At 49.6% G+C, this 19333-nt stretch overlaps 1 protein-coding gene across 5 annotated transcripts in view; it reads right to left on the bottom strand.

The window, feature by feature from the left end:
- The window catches only part of PLA2G6 (phospholipase A2 group VI), a 71859-nt gene that overhangs the window by 41322 nt on the left and 11204 nt on the right, over positions 1 to 19333 (bottom strand). For all 5 annotated transcript variants that reach the window (XM_017861323.1, XM_017861327.1, XM_017861324.1 and 2 more), the window contains exon 2: positions 16958 to 17211. In XM_017861323.1, the coding sequence (XP_017716812.1) occupies positions 16958 to 17166 (209 nt within the window). In that variant the 5' untranslated portion in view covers positions 17167 to 17211. The remainder of the gene's footprint in view (positions 1 to 16957; positions 17212 to 19333) is intronic.

Raw genomic sequence — 19333 nt, 5'->3', positions numbered from 1 at the left:
AACCCTGTCTCTACCAAAAATACAAAAATTAGCCAGGGACGTGGCTGCCGCTCCATCTGGCAAGTGAGGAGCACCTCTCTCTGGCCGCTGCCCCGTCTGGGAAGTGAGGAGCGCCTCTGCTGGGCCACCGCCCTGTCTGGGAGGTGAGGAGCGCCTCTGCCTGGCTGCCATGCAGCCTTCCAAGTGTGAAGTGACAGCCTTGTATGTGATCTTTCTGCCTTCCCCAAGTTTGCATTTTCAACATTAAAGTTTACTTTTTAATTAAAAAAAAAATTAGCCAGGCATGGTAGCGGGCACCTGTAAACCCAGCTACTCGGGAGGCTGTCTGGAGAATCGCTTGAACCTGGGAGGCAGAGGTCGCAGCAAGCTGAGATCGTGCCATTGCACTCCAGTCTGGGTGACAGAGCAAAACTCCATCTCAAAAAAAAAAAAAAAAAAAAGGATATCCAAATCGAAACCTCCACCCATTGTCCTCCCTGGAGGAACACCAAGTTGAACAACTACACACACACAAAGTACCTTCATAAAAAGCATAAATCAGCCTAGGTGCCAGCTCAGCTACGTGCAGTAGAGCACCAAGAAGGCTCTTGGGGTCCCAGATTCTAAGTATTGGCTCTGGGATGGCATTTCTGGACCTGCCCTGGGCCAGAGGGGAGCCCACTGCCCTGAAGTGAGAGTCCCAGGCCTGGCTGCATTCACCACAAGCTGACTCAAGAGCCCTTAGGCCCTGAATGAACATTAGCGGTGGCCAGGCAGTACCTGCCACAGGGCTGGGGCAGTGGTGGCCATGGAGAGAGACTTCTCTGCTTGTGGAAAAGGGAGGGAAGAGTGCGAAGGACTTTGTCTTATGGCTTGGGTGTCAGCCAGGCTGTAATAGAATAGAGCGCTAGGGAGATTACTAAGGTTTCTGACTCCAGGCCCTGCCTCCCAGATGGCATCTAAAGACCTTCCCAGGATAGGGGTCGGAGGAACTTGCTGCTTTGAAGGGAAGGACATAACCTCGCTGGCTTCACTGCCTGCTGACTGTAGAGCCCTAGGGCCTTAAGCAAACATAGGCAGTAGCCAGGCAGTGGTGATTGTAGGCCTTGGGTGAGACCCAGTGCTGTGCTAGCTTCAGGTCTGACCCAGCACAGTCCTAGTGATAGTGGCCACAGAGGTGCTTGTGTCACCCCTCCCCTAGCTCCAGGCACAGAGAGAGAGACTCCATTTTTGGGGGAGAAAGTAAGGGAAGAGAACAAGAGTCTCTGCCTGGTAATCCAGAGAATTCTTCCAGAGCTTATCTAAGACCACCCAAGTGGTACTTCCACGAGTCTGCAAGAGCCACAGTATTAGTAGGCTTGGGGTACCCCCAATGCAGATATGGCTGCAGTGACCAAAAACTTAGGTCACAACACCCAACTCCCTTTTATTACCTAGAAAGTCTTCCTAAGAAGAACAGGTACAAACAAGCCCAGACAGCAAAGACTACAATAAATACCTAACTTCAATGCTCAGACAGTGACGAACATCACAAGCATCAAGATCATACAGGAAAACATGACCTCACCAAATGAACTAAATAAGGCACCAGTGGCCAATTCTGGAGAGACAGAGATATGTGACCTTTCAGACAGAGAATTCAATATAGCTGTTTTGAGGAAACTCAGTGAAATTCAAGACAACACAGAGAAGGAATTCAGAATCCTATCAGATAACTGACTTAACAAAGAGATTGAAATAATTTAAAAGAATCAAGCAGAAATTCTGGAGTTGAAAAACGCAGTTCACATACTGCTAAATGCTAAAGGGAGTTTTTCAATATGAAAGAAAAGGACATTAATGAAAATAAGAAATCACCTGAAAGTACAGAACTTACTGGTAATAACAGGTACACAGAAAATACAGAATACCATAACACTGTCGTATGTAGGCCACTCATATCTTGAGTAGAAAACTAAAAGAAGAACCAACCAAAATAATAACTACAACTTTTCAAGACTTAAACAGTACAATAAGTTAAAAGTTGAGGACAAAGTTAAAATATAGAGTTTTATTAGTTTTATCTTGCTTATCTGTTTATGCAATCAGTGTTAAGTTATCATCTATTTAAAATATTAGGTTATAAGATATTGTTTGCAAGCCTCATGCTAACCTCAAATCAAAAAACATACAGCCAATACACAAAAAAATAAAAAGTAAGAAATGAAAACATACCACCAGAGAAAATCACCTTTACTAAAAGGAAAACAGGGAGGAAAGAAAGATCACAAAACAATCAGAAAACAATAAAGTGGCAGGAATAAGTCCTTACTTGTCAATAATAACATTGAACATAAATGGACTAAACTCTCCAATCAAAAGACACAGAGTGGCAGAATGTATAGAAAAACAAGACCCAGTGATCTGTTGCCTACATAAAATACACTTCACCTATAAAGACACACATAGACTGAAAATAAAGGGATGGAGAAAGATATTCCATGCAAATGGAAACCAAACAAGAGCAGGAGTAGCTATGCTTCTATCAGGCAAAACAGACCGTAAGACAAAAACTATAAAAAGAGACAAAGAAGGTCATTATATAAAAGGGTCAATTCTGGCCGGGCGCGGTGGCTCAAGCCTGTAATCCCAGCATTTTGGGAGGCCGAGACGGGCCGATCACGAGGTCAGGAGATCGAGACCATCCTGGCTAACATGGTGAAACCCCGTCTCTACTAAAATACAAAAAACTAGCCGGGCGAGGTGGCGGGCGCCTGTAGTCCCAGCTACTCGGGAGGCTGAGGCAGGAGAATGGCGTGAACCCGGGAGGCGGAGCTTGCAGTGAGCTGAGATCCGGCCACTGCACTCCAGCCTGGACCACAAAGCGAGACTCCGTCTCAAAAAAAAAAAAAAAAAAAGGGTCAATTCAGCAAGATAATGTAACAATTTTAAATATATATGCACCCAACACTGGAACACCCAGATATATAAAGGAAGTATTCTGAGAGCTAAAGAGAGAGATAGACCTCAGTGGGGCACAGTGGCTCACGCCTGTAATCCCAGCACTTCCGGAGGCTGAGGCGGGCGGATCACCAGGTCAGGAGATTGAGACCATCCTGGCTAACATGGTGAAACCCCGTCTCTACTAAAAATACAAAAAATTACCTGGGCGTGGTGGCGGGCACCTGTAGTCCCAGCTACACGGGAGGCTGAGGCAGGAGGATGGCGTGAACCCAGGAGGCGGAGCTTGCAGTGAGCCGAGATCGCGCCACTGCACTCCAGCCTGGGCGACAGAGCGAGACTCTGTCTCAAAAAAAATAAATAAATAAAGAGAGAGATAGACCTCAATACAATAATAGCTGGAGACTTCAATACTCCACTTTCAGCATTAGACAGATAATCCAAACAGAAAATCAACCAAGAAACACCAGCCTTAGTCTGCAGTATAGATCAGATGAACCTAGTAGATATTTACAGAGCATTTCATCCAACAGCTGCAGAATACACATTCTTCTCCTCAGCATATAGATCATTCTCAAGGATAGACCATATGGTAGGCCACAAAACAAGTCTTAAATTATCATTATTGTTACTATTTGAGACAGAGTCTCGCTCTGTTGCCCAGGCTAGAGTGCAGTGGCACGATCTCGGCTCACTGCAAGCTCCGCCTCCCAGAACTAGAAAAGTAAGAGCAAACCAAACCTAAAATTGGTAGAAGAAATAATAAAGATCATAGCAGCAATAAATGAAATTGAAACAAAACAAAATTGAAAGATCAACAAAATAAAGCTTTTGAAAAGATAAACAAAATCAACAAACCTTTAGCTAGACTAACAAAAAGAGAAAACCCAAATAAAAAAAAATCAGAAATGAAAACAGAGACATTACAACCAATATCACAGAAATTCAAAGGATTATTAGAGGCTACCATGAACAACTCTATGCCAATAAATTGAAAACCCTAGAAGAAATGGATAAATTCCTAGGCATACACAACCTACCAAGAGTGAGCAGTGAAGAAATCCAAAACCTAAATAGACCAGTAACAAGTAATGAGATCAAAGCTGTAATGAAAAGTCTCTTGGGAGGCAGGGACGAGTGGATCACCTGAGGTCAGGTGTTGAGACCAGCCTGGCCAACATGGTGAAACCCTGTCTCCACTAAAAATATAAAAATCTAGCTGGGTGTGGTGGCGGGCGCCTGTAGTCCCAGCTACTTGGAAGGCTGAGACAGGAGAATCGCTTGAACCCAGGAGGCAGACGTTGCAGTGAGCTGAGATTGCACCACTGCACTCCAGCCTGGGCGACAGAGCAAGACTCCGTCTCAGAAATAAATACATAAATAGGAAGGCTAGTCTGATACAGGATATTCTGTCATGGCCAGAAGTGGAAGTTCATCCTATAAATTTGATAGGCAGCCTCCCCTTCCCCGCTTTCACCCATCCATTTTCCCCCTTCCCCTCCCCTCCTTTCTTCCCCTACCCTTGTCCCCTTCCCTTCCTCTTCCCCTCCCCTCCCTTCCCCTCTCCTGTCCTCTCTCCTCTCCCTTCCTTTCCTGTTTTTGGAGTTTTGCTCATGTCACCCAGGCTGGAGTGCAGTGGCATGATCTTGGCTCACTGCAACCTCTACCTCCCAGGTACAAGCGATTCTCCTGCCTCAGCCTCCCAAGTAGCTGGGATTACAGGCGCCCACCACCACGCCCAGCTAATTTTTGGTATTTTTAGTAGAGACAGGGTTTGACCATGTTGGCCAGGCTGGTCTCGAACTCCTTACCTTAGGTGATCCACCTGCCTTGGCCGCATAAAGTGCTGGGATTATAGACATGAGCCACCGCGCCCAGCTGGGTCAAGATATTTTCTAAATTTCACTGTGACTTCTTTTCTTTTTTAAACCATAGATAATTTACATGTATCTTGCTTAAAATTGAAACATATGGACTTATTTATAGTTACTTTTTTTTTGCTATTGATTTCTAGCTTAATTGCACTGTAGTTGGAGAACATAGTCTAAATCTTTTCAGGTATCTGAAATTTGTTAGTATTTGCTTTATGCCCAGCATAGGTCAGTGTCTATAATTTTCATATAGGTGTTCTTGAAAAGAATGTATATTCTGTTAGTTGGTAGAACAAGTGTTTTATATATGGTCCATCGTCTGAATGTTTGTGTCTTCCTACAATTCTTATGTTAAAATTTAATTCTCAGTGTGAAAGGATTAAGAAATGAGGCCATTAGGAGGTGATTCGATCATCAGGGCTCTGCCCTCATGAATGAGATTGGTGCCATTTAAAAAGAGGCTTGCGGGGCACGGTGGCTCACACCTGTAATCTCAGCACTTTGGGAGGCCGAGGCAGGCGGATCACGAGGTCAGGAGTTCGAGACCAGCCTGGCCAACATGGTGAAACCCCATCTCTACTAAAAATACAACAAATTAGCCGGGCGTGGCGGCGGGCGCCTGTAATCCCAGCTACTCAGGGATTCAAAAAATAAACGAAGCTAAAAGTTGGTTCTTTGGAAAGATTTTTAAAATTGGCAAATCCCTAGCAAAACCTAACAAGAAATAGAAAGAACACAAAGTACCAACCCTTCAGATCCTCCATCTATTAAAAAGAAAATAAGAAGATCTGCAGTCAAATTTGACAACTTAGATAAAATGGAAAAATTCCTTGAAAACACAACATACCCAAACCGACATGAGAAGAAAACCTCATAGTCCTATATTTGTTAAAGAAATTGAATCCATGTTTTAAAATGTTCCCACAAATAAACTCCAGGCTCACATGGTTTTTTGTTTTGTTTTTTTTTTTTTTTTGGACGGAATCTCGCTCTGCCGCCCAGGCTGGAGTGCAGTGGCCGGATCTCAGCTCACTGCAAGCTCCGCCTTCCGGGTTTACGCCATTCTCCTGCCTCAGCCTCCCGAGTAGCTGGGACTACAGACGCCCGCCACCTCGCCCGGCTAGTTTTTTGTATTTTTTAGTAGAGACGGGGGTTCACCGTGTTAGCCAGGATGGTCTTGATCTCCTGACCTCGTGATCCGCCCGTCTCGGCCTCCCAAAGTGCTGGGATTACAGGCTTGAGCCACCGCGCCCGGCCAACTCACATGGTTTTACCCATGAATTCTTCCAAACATTTAACAAAGAAAGAATACAGGCTGGACATGTGGCTCATGCCTGTAATCCCAGCACTTTGGGAGGCTGAGGTGGGAGAACTGTTTGAGCCCAGGAGTTCAAGACCAGCCTGGGTAACTTGGTGAGACTCTGTCTCTACAAAAAAAAATTTTTTTAAATTAGCCAGGCATGGAGGTGCATGCCTGTAGTCCCGGCTACTTGGGAGGCTGAGGTAGGAGGATCACTTGAGCCTGGGAAGTTGAGGTTGCAGTGAGCCGTGATCATGCCACTGAAGTTTGGCCTGGGTGAGAGAGGGAGACAAGAAAGAAAAAAAGAAGAAAGAAAGAAAGAGAGAGAGAGAGAAAGAGAGAGAGAGAGAGAAAGAACAGAGAGAGAAAGATCTTCAACAATTTTCAGAAAATAGGAGAAAGAAGGAATGCTTCTCAAAGCTTTAAGATAGCAAAGGACTTCCTTAAACAAGACACAAAAAGCACACCGTAAAGAAGATGAACAAATCTGACTTCTTTAAAACTAACAACTCGGCCGGGCACGGTGGCTCAAGCCTGTAATCCCAGCACTTTGGGAGGCCGAGACGGGCGGATCACGAGGTCAGGAGATCGAGACCATCCTGGCTAACACGGTGAAACCCCGTCTCTACTAAAAAATACAAAAAACTAGCCGGGCGAGGTGGTGGGCGCCTGTAGTCCCAGCTACTTGGAAGGCTGAGGCAGGAGAATGGCGTAAACCCGGGGGGCGGAGCTTGCAGTGAGCTGAGATCCGGCCACTGCACTCCAGCCTGGGTGACACAGCGAGACTCCGTCTCAAAAAAAAAAAAAAAAAAAACTAACAACTCATGTTTATCAATAAACACCATTAAAGGAATAAAAAGGCAAAACACTGTGTGTACAGCTGAATGTGTATCACTGACAAACGGTGTGTATTTGGACTACACATGTACCAAAAAAAATCCTAAAACTCTATAAGAAAAAGATAAACAACTTTATTTTTTAAATAGTCAAATGAGCTGATACTTCACTGAAGAGGATATCCAAATGGTTATTCAATGTATCAAAAAGTGCTCAACTTCATTTGCAATCAGGCAAATGCAAAATAAAACCACAATAACATACTACTAGACACCAGACAGAATGACTAAAATTTTAAAACCTAACAGTACCAAGTAACAGAAGATATGAAGTAACAGAAAGTGTCATTCACTGCTGCTTGGAAAACAGATGGGCGGTATTATTTACTAATGTTGAAGACAAGTTACAGCCAAAATTGCAGCAGGTTCACTCCTAGGTATATGTCTACCAGAAATGTATGCACGTATGCACCAAAAAAACTAGAAATAACCCAAATTTTCATCAGTAGTAGGATGAGTAACTAAAACTGTGATACAGTAGACAATGGAATTCTACTGCAATGAAAATGACAACTGCACACAAAACATATCAATCTCGCCAACAAAATGCTGAACAAAGAAGCCAGATACAAAAGCCTTTATCTTGGCCGGGCACGGTGGCTCACACCTGTAATCCCAGCACTTTGGGAGGCCAAGGCAGGCAGATCATGAGGTCAGGAGATCGAGACCATCCTGGCTAACATGGTGAAACCCTGTCTCTACTAAAATACAAAAAATTAGCCGGGCGTGGTGGCGGGCACCTGTAGTCCCAGCTACTCACGAGGCTGAGGCAGAAGAATGGCGTGAACCCGGGAGGCGGGGCTTGCAGTGAGCGGAGATTGTGCCACCATACTCCAACCTGGGCAACACAGCACAACTCCACCTCAAAAAAAAAAATTAAAAAGCCTTTATCATAAAAGGCAAGATAGCCAGGCGCGGTGGCTCACGCCTGTAATCCCAGCACTTTGGGAGGCCGAGGCGGGCGGATCACGAGGTCAGGAGATCGAGACCATCCTGGCTAACACAGTGAAACCCCGTCTCTACTAAAATACAAAAAATTAGCCGGGCGTAGTGGCCGGCGCCTGTAGTCCCAGCTACTCGGGAGGCTGAGGCAGGAGAATGGCGTGAACCCGGGGGCGGAGCTTGCAGTGAGCGGAGATCGTGCCACTGCACTTCTGCCTGGGCGACAGAGCGAGACTCTGTCTCAAAAAAAAAAAAAAAAAAAAAAAAAAAAATGCAATACGTAAAAGGCAAGATATTGGTTACCCTTCTTTGGGAAGAGGGGACAAAAGGAGGGCTTCCAGGGTGCTCCTATCTCTTGATTCGAGTGGTGGTTACACAGATGTTTGTGATAAATCACTGAGCTGTATATGATTTTCTCTATATGTGTCATATTTTGCTATTTTTGCAAAGTTTAGAGAGAAAATAGGAGAGAAATGAACACAGTTGAATATAAGCAGTGCCTGGAGGAAAAAGTAGAGTCAAGAAAGAATTTTTTTTCAAAGAAAAAACCGATTGTATAGTGATGGAAAATAACTTAGGTCAGGCCATTATAACAGAAAACTATAGACTGGGAGGCTTAAACAACCTTTATTTCTCACGGTTCTAGAGGCTAGGAAGTCTACGATCAAGGTGCTGGCTGATTGACTTTCTGGTGAGGGTTCACTTCCTGGTTTGCAGACGGCTACCTTCCTGTTGTGCCCTCACATGGCAGAGACAGATCATCTCTTTGATGCCTCTTCTTATAAGGGCACTAATCCCATTCATGAGGGCTCCACCCTCATGACCTAATCACCCCATAGTGCCCTACCTCCTAACACCATCACACGAGGGATTGGGGCTTCAACGTATGATTTTGGGGGGATACGTTCAATCCATAGCAGAAAATATATAGTAGAAAGGGGGAAAGTGTTATGTAGGAAAGAGGGGAAATAATTGTTCAAATGGTGTCAAAAAGTAAATGACAGGGGATGATGGCCTTGAATGGGGGGACCAGCCTCAGCTGGACACACTAGTGCTGACAACAGGGAATGTGGAGTAAGCAGGGACAGAGGTGTGTGCATGGGGTGGAGCGAATTCTCCTCTGCCTGTTTCTATTTTCTCAGCGAGTCTATTTTCTCAGCGACAGCAGCAGGGCTATCAGCTGAGAGTAAGCATAGAGGGGAAGGGGCTGCAGGCTGTGGGGAGGGAGGGAGGCATGCCTTCTGGGAGACTGGGAGAGGGGTGAACACAGAAATGTAGAAAGATGTCAAACCACATCATAGGCTCACTGTGGCTCACGTTGTGATTTCAAAGTGAGAGCAAATAGGGCCGGGCAGGGTGGCTCACGCCTGTAATCCCAGCACTTTGGGAGGCCAAGGTGGGCACATCACCTGAGGTCAGGAGTTCAAGAACAGCCTGGCCAACATGGCGAAACCCTGCCTCTACTACAAAAAAATACAAAAATTAGCTGAGCATAGTGGCGGGCACCTGTAATGTCAGCTAATTAGGAGGCTGAGGCAGGGAGAATTGCTTGAACCCAGGAGGCGGAGGTTGCAGTGAGCTGAGATAGCGCCACTGCACTCCAACCTGGACAACAGAGCAAGATTCTATGCCAAAAAAAAAAAAAAAAAAAGAAAGTGAGAGCAGTCAGCAGAAAGCCATGGTGGAGAACTGGAATCAAGCAGTTCTGGGGTTGGTGATGCCAGGACAACGAAGAGAGAGAGAAGCAAGGAGGCAGGAAGTATAGGCGAAGGAGTGACAATGACAGGCCACGGAGTCCACGCTGGGTACAAAGCGAGGCACATGAACGGGCTGGGGCTGGGAAAAGCAGCCAGGAGCAATTCACTGTCGATGGGGAGAAGCACTGTGCGCGTGGGGAACTAGAGGAACGAGCTGGAAAGACAGAATGCAGAGACTGGAAAGTGGGGTGGTTGAAAGTTGTATTTATGGGAGAGCTGCTGTCACTGGCAATGATAAAGGCCAGCATGTGGTCATGTGAACGTGGAGGGGTCAGGAACCAGAGGCAACGCTGAGTCGGGGGCTCACATCTTTGAGGATGTTGGGGAGCACCCCAGGCTCGTAGATTCTTATCACCAGGGGTGACAGTAAGCAGTATTGCAGGTGACAGGAGATTCAAGGCTGGGAGCAAGGAGGACCCTACCCCACCTCCAGGCCCACTGGGAGAGGGACTGGGAGAGAAAACTCTCAGGGGGCTGTGGGGGAAGCGGGGTCCTTCGAGGAGAGCCAGGTGTGGGTTACAGTGAGGAGGTGAAGGGGAGATTCAGGAAGAAGGCTGAGGCTCCGGAGGACACAGCGGGGTGTGTCTCTTCCCTCCCTTCCAGAACCCCAGACTGAAGCCACCTGGCCTCCACTCTGAGAAGCCTCTGCTCTGCCTCTGCTTGGGTGGGAGGGGTCTGCGGCTAATCCTCAGGGGATCTGTGAACCTCTTGAAAGTGGCTGTGTGAGGCTGTTCTCATTCCCCGGGGGCCTCAGGGGGTCCCGGACCAAAAAAATGCCAAGGACCCTCACACTAGAGCAGTACCTGAGTCCCCAGTTTCAAAGCCCAGCACAGGCCCTTCCTGCCCACAGGCTCCCCACAGGGCCCCTCCTCTGTCCTCTGGGCCTTTCCTGGTGCCTTGTCTCTGCAGGGACTTTCCCTCCAGCTGGTGGAGTCTTCTGGACCCCTTAAGGTCCATCTCTACCCCAGCCACCCCAGGGGAGCCCTTCCCACTCCCTCTGGTCAACACACTTGGCCTGCAGCAACCATGGATACATCTAGCCACTCAGCAGATATTTGCCGTGCACCCACAGAGAGCCTGGCACAACACCAGGCATCAGGAACGCAGAGGAGACTTGGCCCCAGGCCCTGTCCCTCAGGAGCCCTGCAGTCTGGAGGCGAAAGAGATGTGGAAACAGACCCACGGCAACCTAAGGCAAGAGGGGCTGTGTCTTGGCCACATGGGCGGTGCTGAGGCTCTTGAGTGGGAATGGGACAGACCCACAGAACAGGGAGCCGTGTGTCCAGTCAAGGAGTCGGGGAGGAGCATTCTTAGCAGAAGGAGAAGCAAGGGCAAAGAAGCTGTGTCGGGGGCAAGGCTGTGTAGGGAACACAAGGTCCCACTCTAACATTACCTCACTGAAGGATGGGGACAGAGTCTCCTTTTCTGGCAGAGACCTGCCACTTTCCACTCTGCTTGGTGAAGACGGGATGTGGGCAGATTGAATGGATGGAGTAGTTGGCCCCAGAGTACGTGGCCAAGACACAGGGCACTCCACTTATCTGAGGTTCCTGATAAGCAGTTTTATGGCAAAGTCCCAGTCCAGAGAGCCTCAAAAGCCAGCTCCTGGTAGGGAAGCATAGATCACACGCTTCTGTCATCCTTCCCAGGATGCCTGGGAGGTACAGCCCTGTTTCTGCTGAGATACCAGTGAGAGGCTAGCCAATTTCATCAAATGTCATCTGTTACAAGTCAATGCCAGCCGTAAATGATTAATTTGTACCAGGAACAGAAGTATCTATGCTATCATAATGTACACAGGCATATTACAAGTGACCCTTGGGGGCTCACATGGGGAGAGCTAGGGCCCCCGCACCATAGGTCAGGCAGGAAGGGCCAGGATCAGCCCAGAGCAGTGGAGCTCCACTCAGCTCGCCACACTACAAAGTGGCCCTGACGTAAGAAAGAAAAACGAGTGGGTTCTGGAGACAGGTGACAGGGTCTGAATAATCACTACACTGACCAGCTATGGAACCTTAAGCAAGTTCCTTAAATTCTGCGAGCCTCTGTTTCCTCATCTGTAATAGGAGGTCAGTAAAGACCCCACCTCGTGGGACTGTCGTGAGGATAACATGAGTTACTGCTTAGACTAGTGCCAAGCCCAGGCATGCAGGACCCGCTGGGAAACTGCAGATGCTACTGTCACCATCTGTAGCAGCAGGGTCCAGTCTCTCCGCCCAGCAGCAGTGCTGTGGGACTCTGGCCTTAGGTTATACAACCCAAGAATTCGGAAGCTCCTAATTCCATCCCCCAGGTCCATCCAGAAGCTCAGCCTGGCAGCTCACTGCAACAACAGCAGCAAAAGAACAACAGAAACTCCTCCACCTGGAGCGGAAGGCCAGCAGCCCACGCTCACTCTAACACGCGTCAAGTACTCAGGACAGTTCAAAGGCCTCCAGGGCAACATAGGAGGAAGATCGTTTAGAAGGCAGAACCTCAGCCCCCAGCCAGAGGAAGTCCAGTGTGCCAGGCCTGCTCTCCACAAACTGCAGGGTGTTGAGAGGAGCTGGGAGAACACTGCAATGACCACCCCTGGCCCTGGAGAACCCCAGTCCTGGAGAACCCCAGGGCTCCGGCAGTGCCCTGACCCTCCTCCACGGCCTCGACCCCACCCCACATTGCAGCCCTTACTCCAGGTCACACCCTAGGTCTTGGTATTACTGCTTCTGGGACCCTTGGTAACCTCAACCCCTGCATCCCAGTCCCCATCCTCCACCTCCCACTTCCCAGCTCGCTCCTTCAACTGCCCTGAATGCAACAGTCCTCCACCCTCCACCCAGGTGGCACAGAGGGCCTGGCACACAGCAGCCCTCAATGAATACTGTAAAGCTGAATTAATATATCACATTCATTTATTCCACAAACCTGACCTATGCCAGGCACCTGCTGGGGGCTGGGCATACTGTCATGAACCTGACAGACATAGTCCCTCCCAAGGTCTGTGGCCTACCAGGAAGGCAGACTCCCCAGTGCAGGGATGGGTGCCATGGGATGCCCAGCAGAAACTCCTAATCCAGCCTGCAGGTCAGGGGAGGGCAAGAAGAAGGGAGGCAGGCAAAGAAAGGGGAGTATTCCAGGCCACAGTAAGAGCCTGGGCAAAGGCCAGGAGCACAAGGTGGCATGAGCTGAGAACACAGAGGCATACACTTGATCACATAAGGCCCTCTTAAGCCATTAAGCACCTGGTGTGTTAAGAAAACAGGAAGCTGGCCGGGCGCGGTGACTCACGCCTCTAAGCCCAGCACTTTGGGAGGCTGAGGCGGGTGGATCATGAGGTCAGGAGATGGAGACCATCCTGGCTAACACGGTGAAACCCTGTCTCTACTAAAAATACAAAAAAAATTTGCCGGGCATGGTGGCGGGTGCCTGTGGTCCCAGCTACTCGGGAGACTGAGGCAGGAGAATGGCGTGAACCCAGGAGGCAGAGCTTGCAGTGAGCTGAGATCACGCCACTACACTCCAGCCTGGGCGACAGAGTGACTCCGTCTCAAAAAAAAAACAAATAAATAAAAATAAAAGAAAACAGGAAGCCCTTGAGGAGTTAAGCAGGGGAGTGACCAATCAGATTTGCCCTCTGGAAAGAGCGTTGTGACAGCAGCTTGGAAGAGGATTAGAGGAGTACAGGCCACAGCCAGAGCAGCAGAAGACACGTGCACGACTGTGGCCAAGAGAAGTGAGCCAGCAGCAAGATGGAGGGGGAAAGAACCTCTGGTTTTCGACTGGCACGTGGCTGTCTGCAACACAGGCAACACTTCCCAGCCTCCCTTGCAGTTAGCTGTGGCCATGTGACCAGGTTCTGGCCAATGGGATTTAGGTGGAAGGCAAGTGTGCAACTTCCATAAAGTGTCCCTGAGGAGGGGGAGATTGACCTTCTGCACCTTGCCCTTCTGCCCTCCCCCTGGCTGGAAAGATGGATGTGATGGCTGGATCTGGCACAGCCAGCTGGGATGATGCTATCTGCTGAAATGGAAAGGCTGGGGTGGGAGCAGGTTAGAGAGGAGAAGATAAAAAAGACTCCAGAGCTATGACTGTGAAAATCAATAAATCAATAAAATTTAGAAATAAGACAAACAAGGCTGGGCGCAGTGACTCATGCCTGTATCCCAGCACTTTGGGAGGCCGAGGCAGGCAGATCACAAGGTCAGGAGTTCAAGACCATCCTGGCTAACACAGTGAAACCCTGTCTCTACTAAAAATACAAAAAGTAGCCAGGTGTGGTGGCGGGCTCCTGTAGTCCCAGCTACTCGGGAGGCTGAGGCAGGAGAATTGCTTGAACCCAGGAGGCGGAGGTTGCAGTAAGCCAAGATCGTGCCACTGTACTCCAGCCTGGGCAACAAAGTGAGACTCCGTCTCAAAAAAAAAAAAAAAAAACCCTCCGGAGTCAAGTTAGGGATGTCAGGAATCCTGAGAGAAGAGAATGTGCTTAGCTTGAAATTCCACCCAATGCTCCTCAGTCTGTCTAAATACATGGAAATGGCCGGGCACAGTGGGCCGGGCACAGTGGCTCAGGCCCGTAATCCCAGCACTTTGGGAGGTCGAGATGGGTGGATCACCCTGAGGTCAGGAATTCAAGACCAACCTGGCCAACCTGGTGAAACCCCATCTCTACTAAAAATGTAAAAATTAGCCGGGTGTGGTAGCGGGCTAATCCCAGCTACTGGGGAGACTGAGGCAGGAAAATCGCTTGAACTCAGGAGGCAGAGGTTGCAGTGAGCCAAGACCATGCCACTGCACTCCAGCCTGGGCAACAGAGCAAGACTCTGTCTCAAATAAATACATACATACATACATGGAAACAACACAGCAGCACAGACAGAGAAATGGATTGGGAAACAGAAGACATCGATTCTATTTCTTCACTGCTTCCTGTATAATCTAGGACAAATCACTTGTCATCCCAAGTCTGTTTTCTCACGTATAAAATGGGATACTGCCTTCCTTGCCCACCTCCATGGGTTAGCAGAGAATGTGCTAACCCAACATACTTAAAAACATTCTATAAAATTGTAATCCCAGCACTTTCGGAGTCCAAGGCGGGCGGATCACAAGGTCAGGAGATCCAGACCATCCTGGCTAACACGGTGAAACCCTATCTCTACTAAAAATACAAAATATTAGCCGGGCGTGGTGGCGGGCGCCTGTAGTCCCAGCTACTCGGGAGTCTGAGGCAGGAGAATGGCACGAACCCAGGAGGCAGAGCTTGCAGTGAGCCGAGATTGCACCAGTGCACTCCAGCCTGGGCGACAAAGTGAGACTCCGTCTCAAAAAAAAAAAAAAAAAAAAATCCTGTAAACTATAAAGTACCACCAAATAGCTTAGGTGTAGTTAAGAAGCTGCTGGCAAAGGACTGAATACCACTGGGATGGAGGTCTGCCCACACTGGGGCTTAAGCTGGCTGAGACAAATCTGGAATCCTGTCAAGGGATTTTACAACTGACAGAACTTGGTGATTCTTGGTGCGTGGAGGTTGGTGGTATCCCCAGGCCCGTGTATCTCAAAAGTGGGGCTGTGCAGCTCTCCAAGGAGTGGACCCGCTACCCTGGTCAGCTATGCCTGCAGTGGGGCTCTGGAGTTGCAAGTGAAAGCCTGCCCCATCCAGGGTCAGTCCTGATCGAGTCCAACTGGAGGGCGGTCTGCTCAGCCCCATTTGCACTCAGAATCTGGAACAGCCCCGCTGTGTTAAAACTGGTGCCTGGACTGGCCACTGAGCTGCATTTAGCCCAAGCAACTGCTGTGGGTGCCTCTGCCTCAGGTTCCTTGTGGAGTCAGGCTCTGAATTCTCACCTGATTGGATGGGGCCCTGATACCTGCCTTGCCCTTCTGTTGGTGGCAGCCCCTGGCCCCCAGCCTGAGACTTTCAGAGACCCCTCCTGCCATGCCGCTTCAGTCAGAATGAGTCCCCAGCTGCTTCCTTCAGTCTCACTCTCACCAAAGCCCTGCATGCACCTGGGATCCAGCCAGAGCCACCTGCCAGCAGGCTCACACCTCCACACCTCTGCATGGCTGGAACAACCTTATCCATTCTGTTCTGCCACAGAGGCTCCTCCTCACTCTTCCAGATGCGGAGTAGCTCTCAGTCCCCTCCTTGTGATCCACACTGTTTCCTAGGCTCTCCCTCCGTCAGAGCACCCAAGGGGTGCTATGATGCCTGTTTGCACTGGGCCTCCCCCACCAGACTATACATTCCTTAAAGACACAGGGCATGTTTGTCATCTCACAGGGCCAGCCAGGACTGGCCTGGAGCCCAGGACTCTGGAGACACTGGAGGTGCTTGGTGCATGCTGAATGGATGGCTGACAGGACAGCCAGATGGATGGGTGAGCGGAAACAGGGATATCTGTCTGAGCCCAACTAGATGCCAGTCTGCCAAGCGCTGCTGGGGCCTGCATTTGGAACCTTGGCTGCTTCTCCCCTTTTCCCAACCAGCTCTGCCATCGGCCTGGTTCCCTCAGCCCTGTCCTGGCTTTCAAGCCTTCCCTTCGGGCCCAGGGGAGTCCCGGCATGCCCCAAGAGGCGACAGCTCCGTTCGGCCCTCTGAGCAAACCCTGGGCAGCCCCTATGAGAACGGCCATGCCCTTAAAGAGCCAGGACTAGGCAGGGCGCGGTGGCTCACGCCTGTAATCCCAGCACTTTGGGAGGCCAAGGTGAGCAGATCACCTGAGGTCAGGAGTTCAAGGCCAGCCTGGCTAACATGATGAAACCCCATCTCCACTAAAAATACAAAAATCAGCTGGACGTGGTGGTGAGTGCCTATAATCTCAGCTACTCAGGAGGCTGAGGCAGGAGAATCGCTTGAACCTGGGAGGCAGAAGTTGCAGTGAGCCGAGATCCTACCCCTGCACTCCAGCCTGGGCAAGAGAGCAAGACTATCTCAAAAAACAAAAACCAAAAATAAAGAGCCAGGGCTAAAGGTTCTCCTCATGGGCCTTATCTGACGTGGCCCCTGTCAGCCTCCCTGTCCTTCCTTCTTCCCTTTGTCCATATAGGTCAAGCCTCCAGGCAGGAAACAACCCAGGCTTCCGTGCCAGCCTCATGCTGCTGGGCACTGACGGGCCAGAAGTGTGCAGTCTTGGAAGCCCTTCCCTCTGCTCTAAGAGTACAGTCTCTCCTCTCTCCCACCCCTCTCCAGACCCCTCAGATAGAGACCCAAAGAAGCTGCTTCTTGGCCAACAAGACCTCCAATCTGAGGAGGAGTCAAAGGAGAGAAGTATGTTCCCGCTGAGCATCACCCACCGGAATCCACTCTGTGGGCTCCTAGGGTTGACCAGGACGCAGTCCCAGGTGCGGTTAGGAGTGTTCTGGAACAGAATCAGCTGCCCTTCCTCCTGAACTCGGTCACTCAAGGTGTAGTCGGCCACAGCCACCTCCTTCACCCGGAATGGGTTAGAGAACAAGTTGGTGACGCCACTGAGGGTATTGACCAGGCGGCCGAAGAACTGCATCCTCTGCGGGGCAGGTGGGGAGGCCCCACCGCCTTCCCCCTCAGTCTGGAAGAAAACGAGATCTCTGGTCAGCCAGGCGCGGTCTCCCAGGCCAACCTCACCCAGTGTCGCGGTTTCCTGCACAGACACCCAGATCGCTCCCCACCAGCCTTGACCCCAGATCCTGGGCCTAGAGGGACCTGAAAAGGAGGGGAACGAAAGAGAAACAACACTGAATGGGAGGTAAAAGTGACAGAACCCTCAGGCCAGGCTGGGGACCTAGAAGGCGGTCCCCTTGTGCTGCCACTGTGCACAGGTGACCTTAACTGCCTGCTTCCTGACCCAGTGTCCCAGCAGAGACTCAGTTTCCTCACCTGTAGTGTGTGGTACTGACCAAAGGAGACAGCACATGTGAACATACATTATAGGCAGTAATGCCCTCGGCAAATGGAGGGTCCTCCCTATATAACTTATAGAGAGAACCTTTCAGCCCTCAAAGAGGCCAACATGGACCAGGCACAGTGGCTCACGCCCGTAACCCCAGCACTTCGGGAGGCTGAGGCAGGCGGATCATTTGAGGTCAGGAGTTTGAGACCAGCCTGGCTGGTGAAGCCCCGCTTCTACTAAAAATACAAAAATTAGCCAGACGTGATGGCAGGCGCCTGTAGTCCCAGCTGCTCGGAAGGCTGAGGCAGGAGAATTGCTTGAACCTGGGAGGTGGAGGTTGCAGTGAGCTGAGATTGCGCCACTGCACTCCAGCCTGGGTGATAGAGTGAGACTCTGTCTCAAAAAAAAAAAAAAAAAAAAAAAAAGAGGCCAGCATGGATCATTTCACTTCTGCAAGCAAAATCAGTGTCCCCCCTCCTAGACACCAAAAGGTGACCAGCATCACGTCACACTCTATCGGAGCAAGGGGATCATCGTCATTGGTCTAAATCCTTTGTTTCCTGCTACCACAGGTTTCCCAAAGAACTCTGAGCGGCAGCACACAAAAGCATGCTCCTTGGAAATGAACGAACTGAGCCTTCTGCGGGGGCAGGTCGGGGAGCCCTGCAGAAGGTACCACTGAAGACTCAGGAGCAGCAGTGTCTGGGTGGTAACTTTATGTTGTATATTCAGAGTCATAGTTCCTGCCATGGAAACTGACCCCAGTGTTGATGATGAAATTAGATACCTTGTTATTTCCTAGGCTCCCAGAAAATACACTGCCTTCCTAAGGTACCGCCACCCAAGCCAGGCGCCAATCAGATGGAGGCCGCCCTCTGCCTCTCTGCCAAGATGTTACCAGACAAAAGACACTAAGGACAGAGTATGGGGGCCCTGGGGGAGAGAGGACATCTGAGTGAACACTGGGTCACAGCCACATTCTTCCCTGGCCTATGTGCTGAGCACAGGATCAACCCTGGGGACAGAAGGAAGACAAAAGCAAGCGGTCCACTAAGAGGCACACGAAAAGGAAAAAAGATCAGTAAGAATAATTATACTGCCAGGCACGGTGGCTCACACCTGTAATCCCAGCACTTTGGGAGGCCGACTCAGGAGGATCATCTGAGGTCAGGAGTTTGAGACCAGCCTGACCAAATGGAGAAACCCCGTCTCTACTAAAAATACAAAAAATTAGCCAGGCATGGTGGTGCATGCCTGTAATCCCAGCTACTCAGGAGGCTGAGGCAGGAGAATCGATTGAACCTGGGAGGCGGAGGTTGCGGTGAGCCGAGATCGTGCCATTGCACTCCAGCCTGGGCAACAAGAGCGAAACTCCATCTCACAATAAAATAAAATAAAATAATAAAAGATTATAACAACTCAAGAAAAGTTCGCAGTGTCCCGCCACAAGGCTCAGTGACATCTGTCAATGATGTCTATCTGGAATGTTCTTCCTCGCCTTTTCTGTCTAAGAAAGCCCTGATCCTTCTTCAAATCCAAGCTTGATTCTCATGGTTCTCACCTCCTTCTTTATTATTGTTATTTTTGAGACGGAGTCTCGCTCTGTTGCCCGGGCTGGAGTGCAGTGGCTGGATCTCAGCTCACTGCAAGCTCCGCTTCCCGGGTTTACGCCATTCTCCTGCCTCAGCCTCCCAAGTAGCTGGGACTACAGGCACCCGCCATCTCGCCCGGCTAGTTTTTCGTATTTTTTTTTTAGTAGAGACGGGGTTTCACCATGTTAGCCAGGATGGTCTCGATCTCC

The sequence above is a fragment of the Rhinopithecus bieti genome, unplaced genomic scaffold, assembly GCF_001698545.2.
Source record: "Rhinopithecus bieti isolate Rb0 unplaced genomic scaffold, ASM169854v2 scaffold_56975, whole genome shotgun sequence".
Taxonomy (NCBI): Eukaryota; Metazoa; Chordata; class Mammalia; order Primates; family Cercopithecidae; genus Rhinopithecus; species Rhinopithecus bieti.
This window is presented reverse-complemented; position numbering and strand designations above follow the sequence as displayed.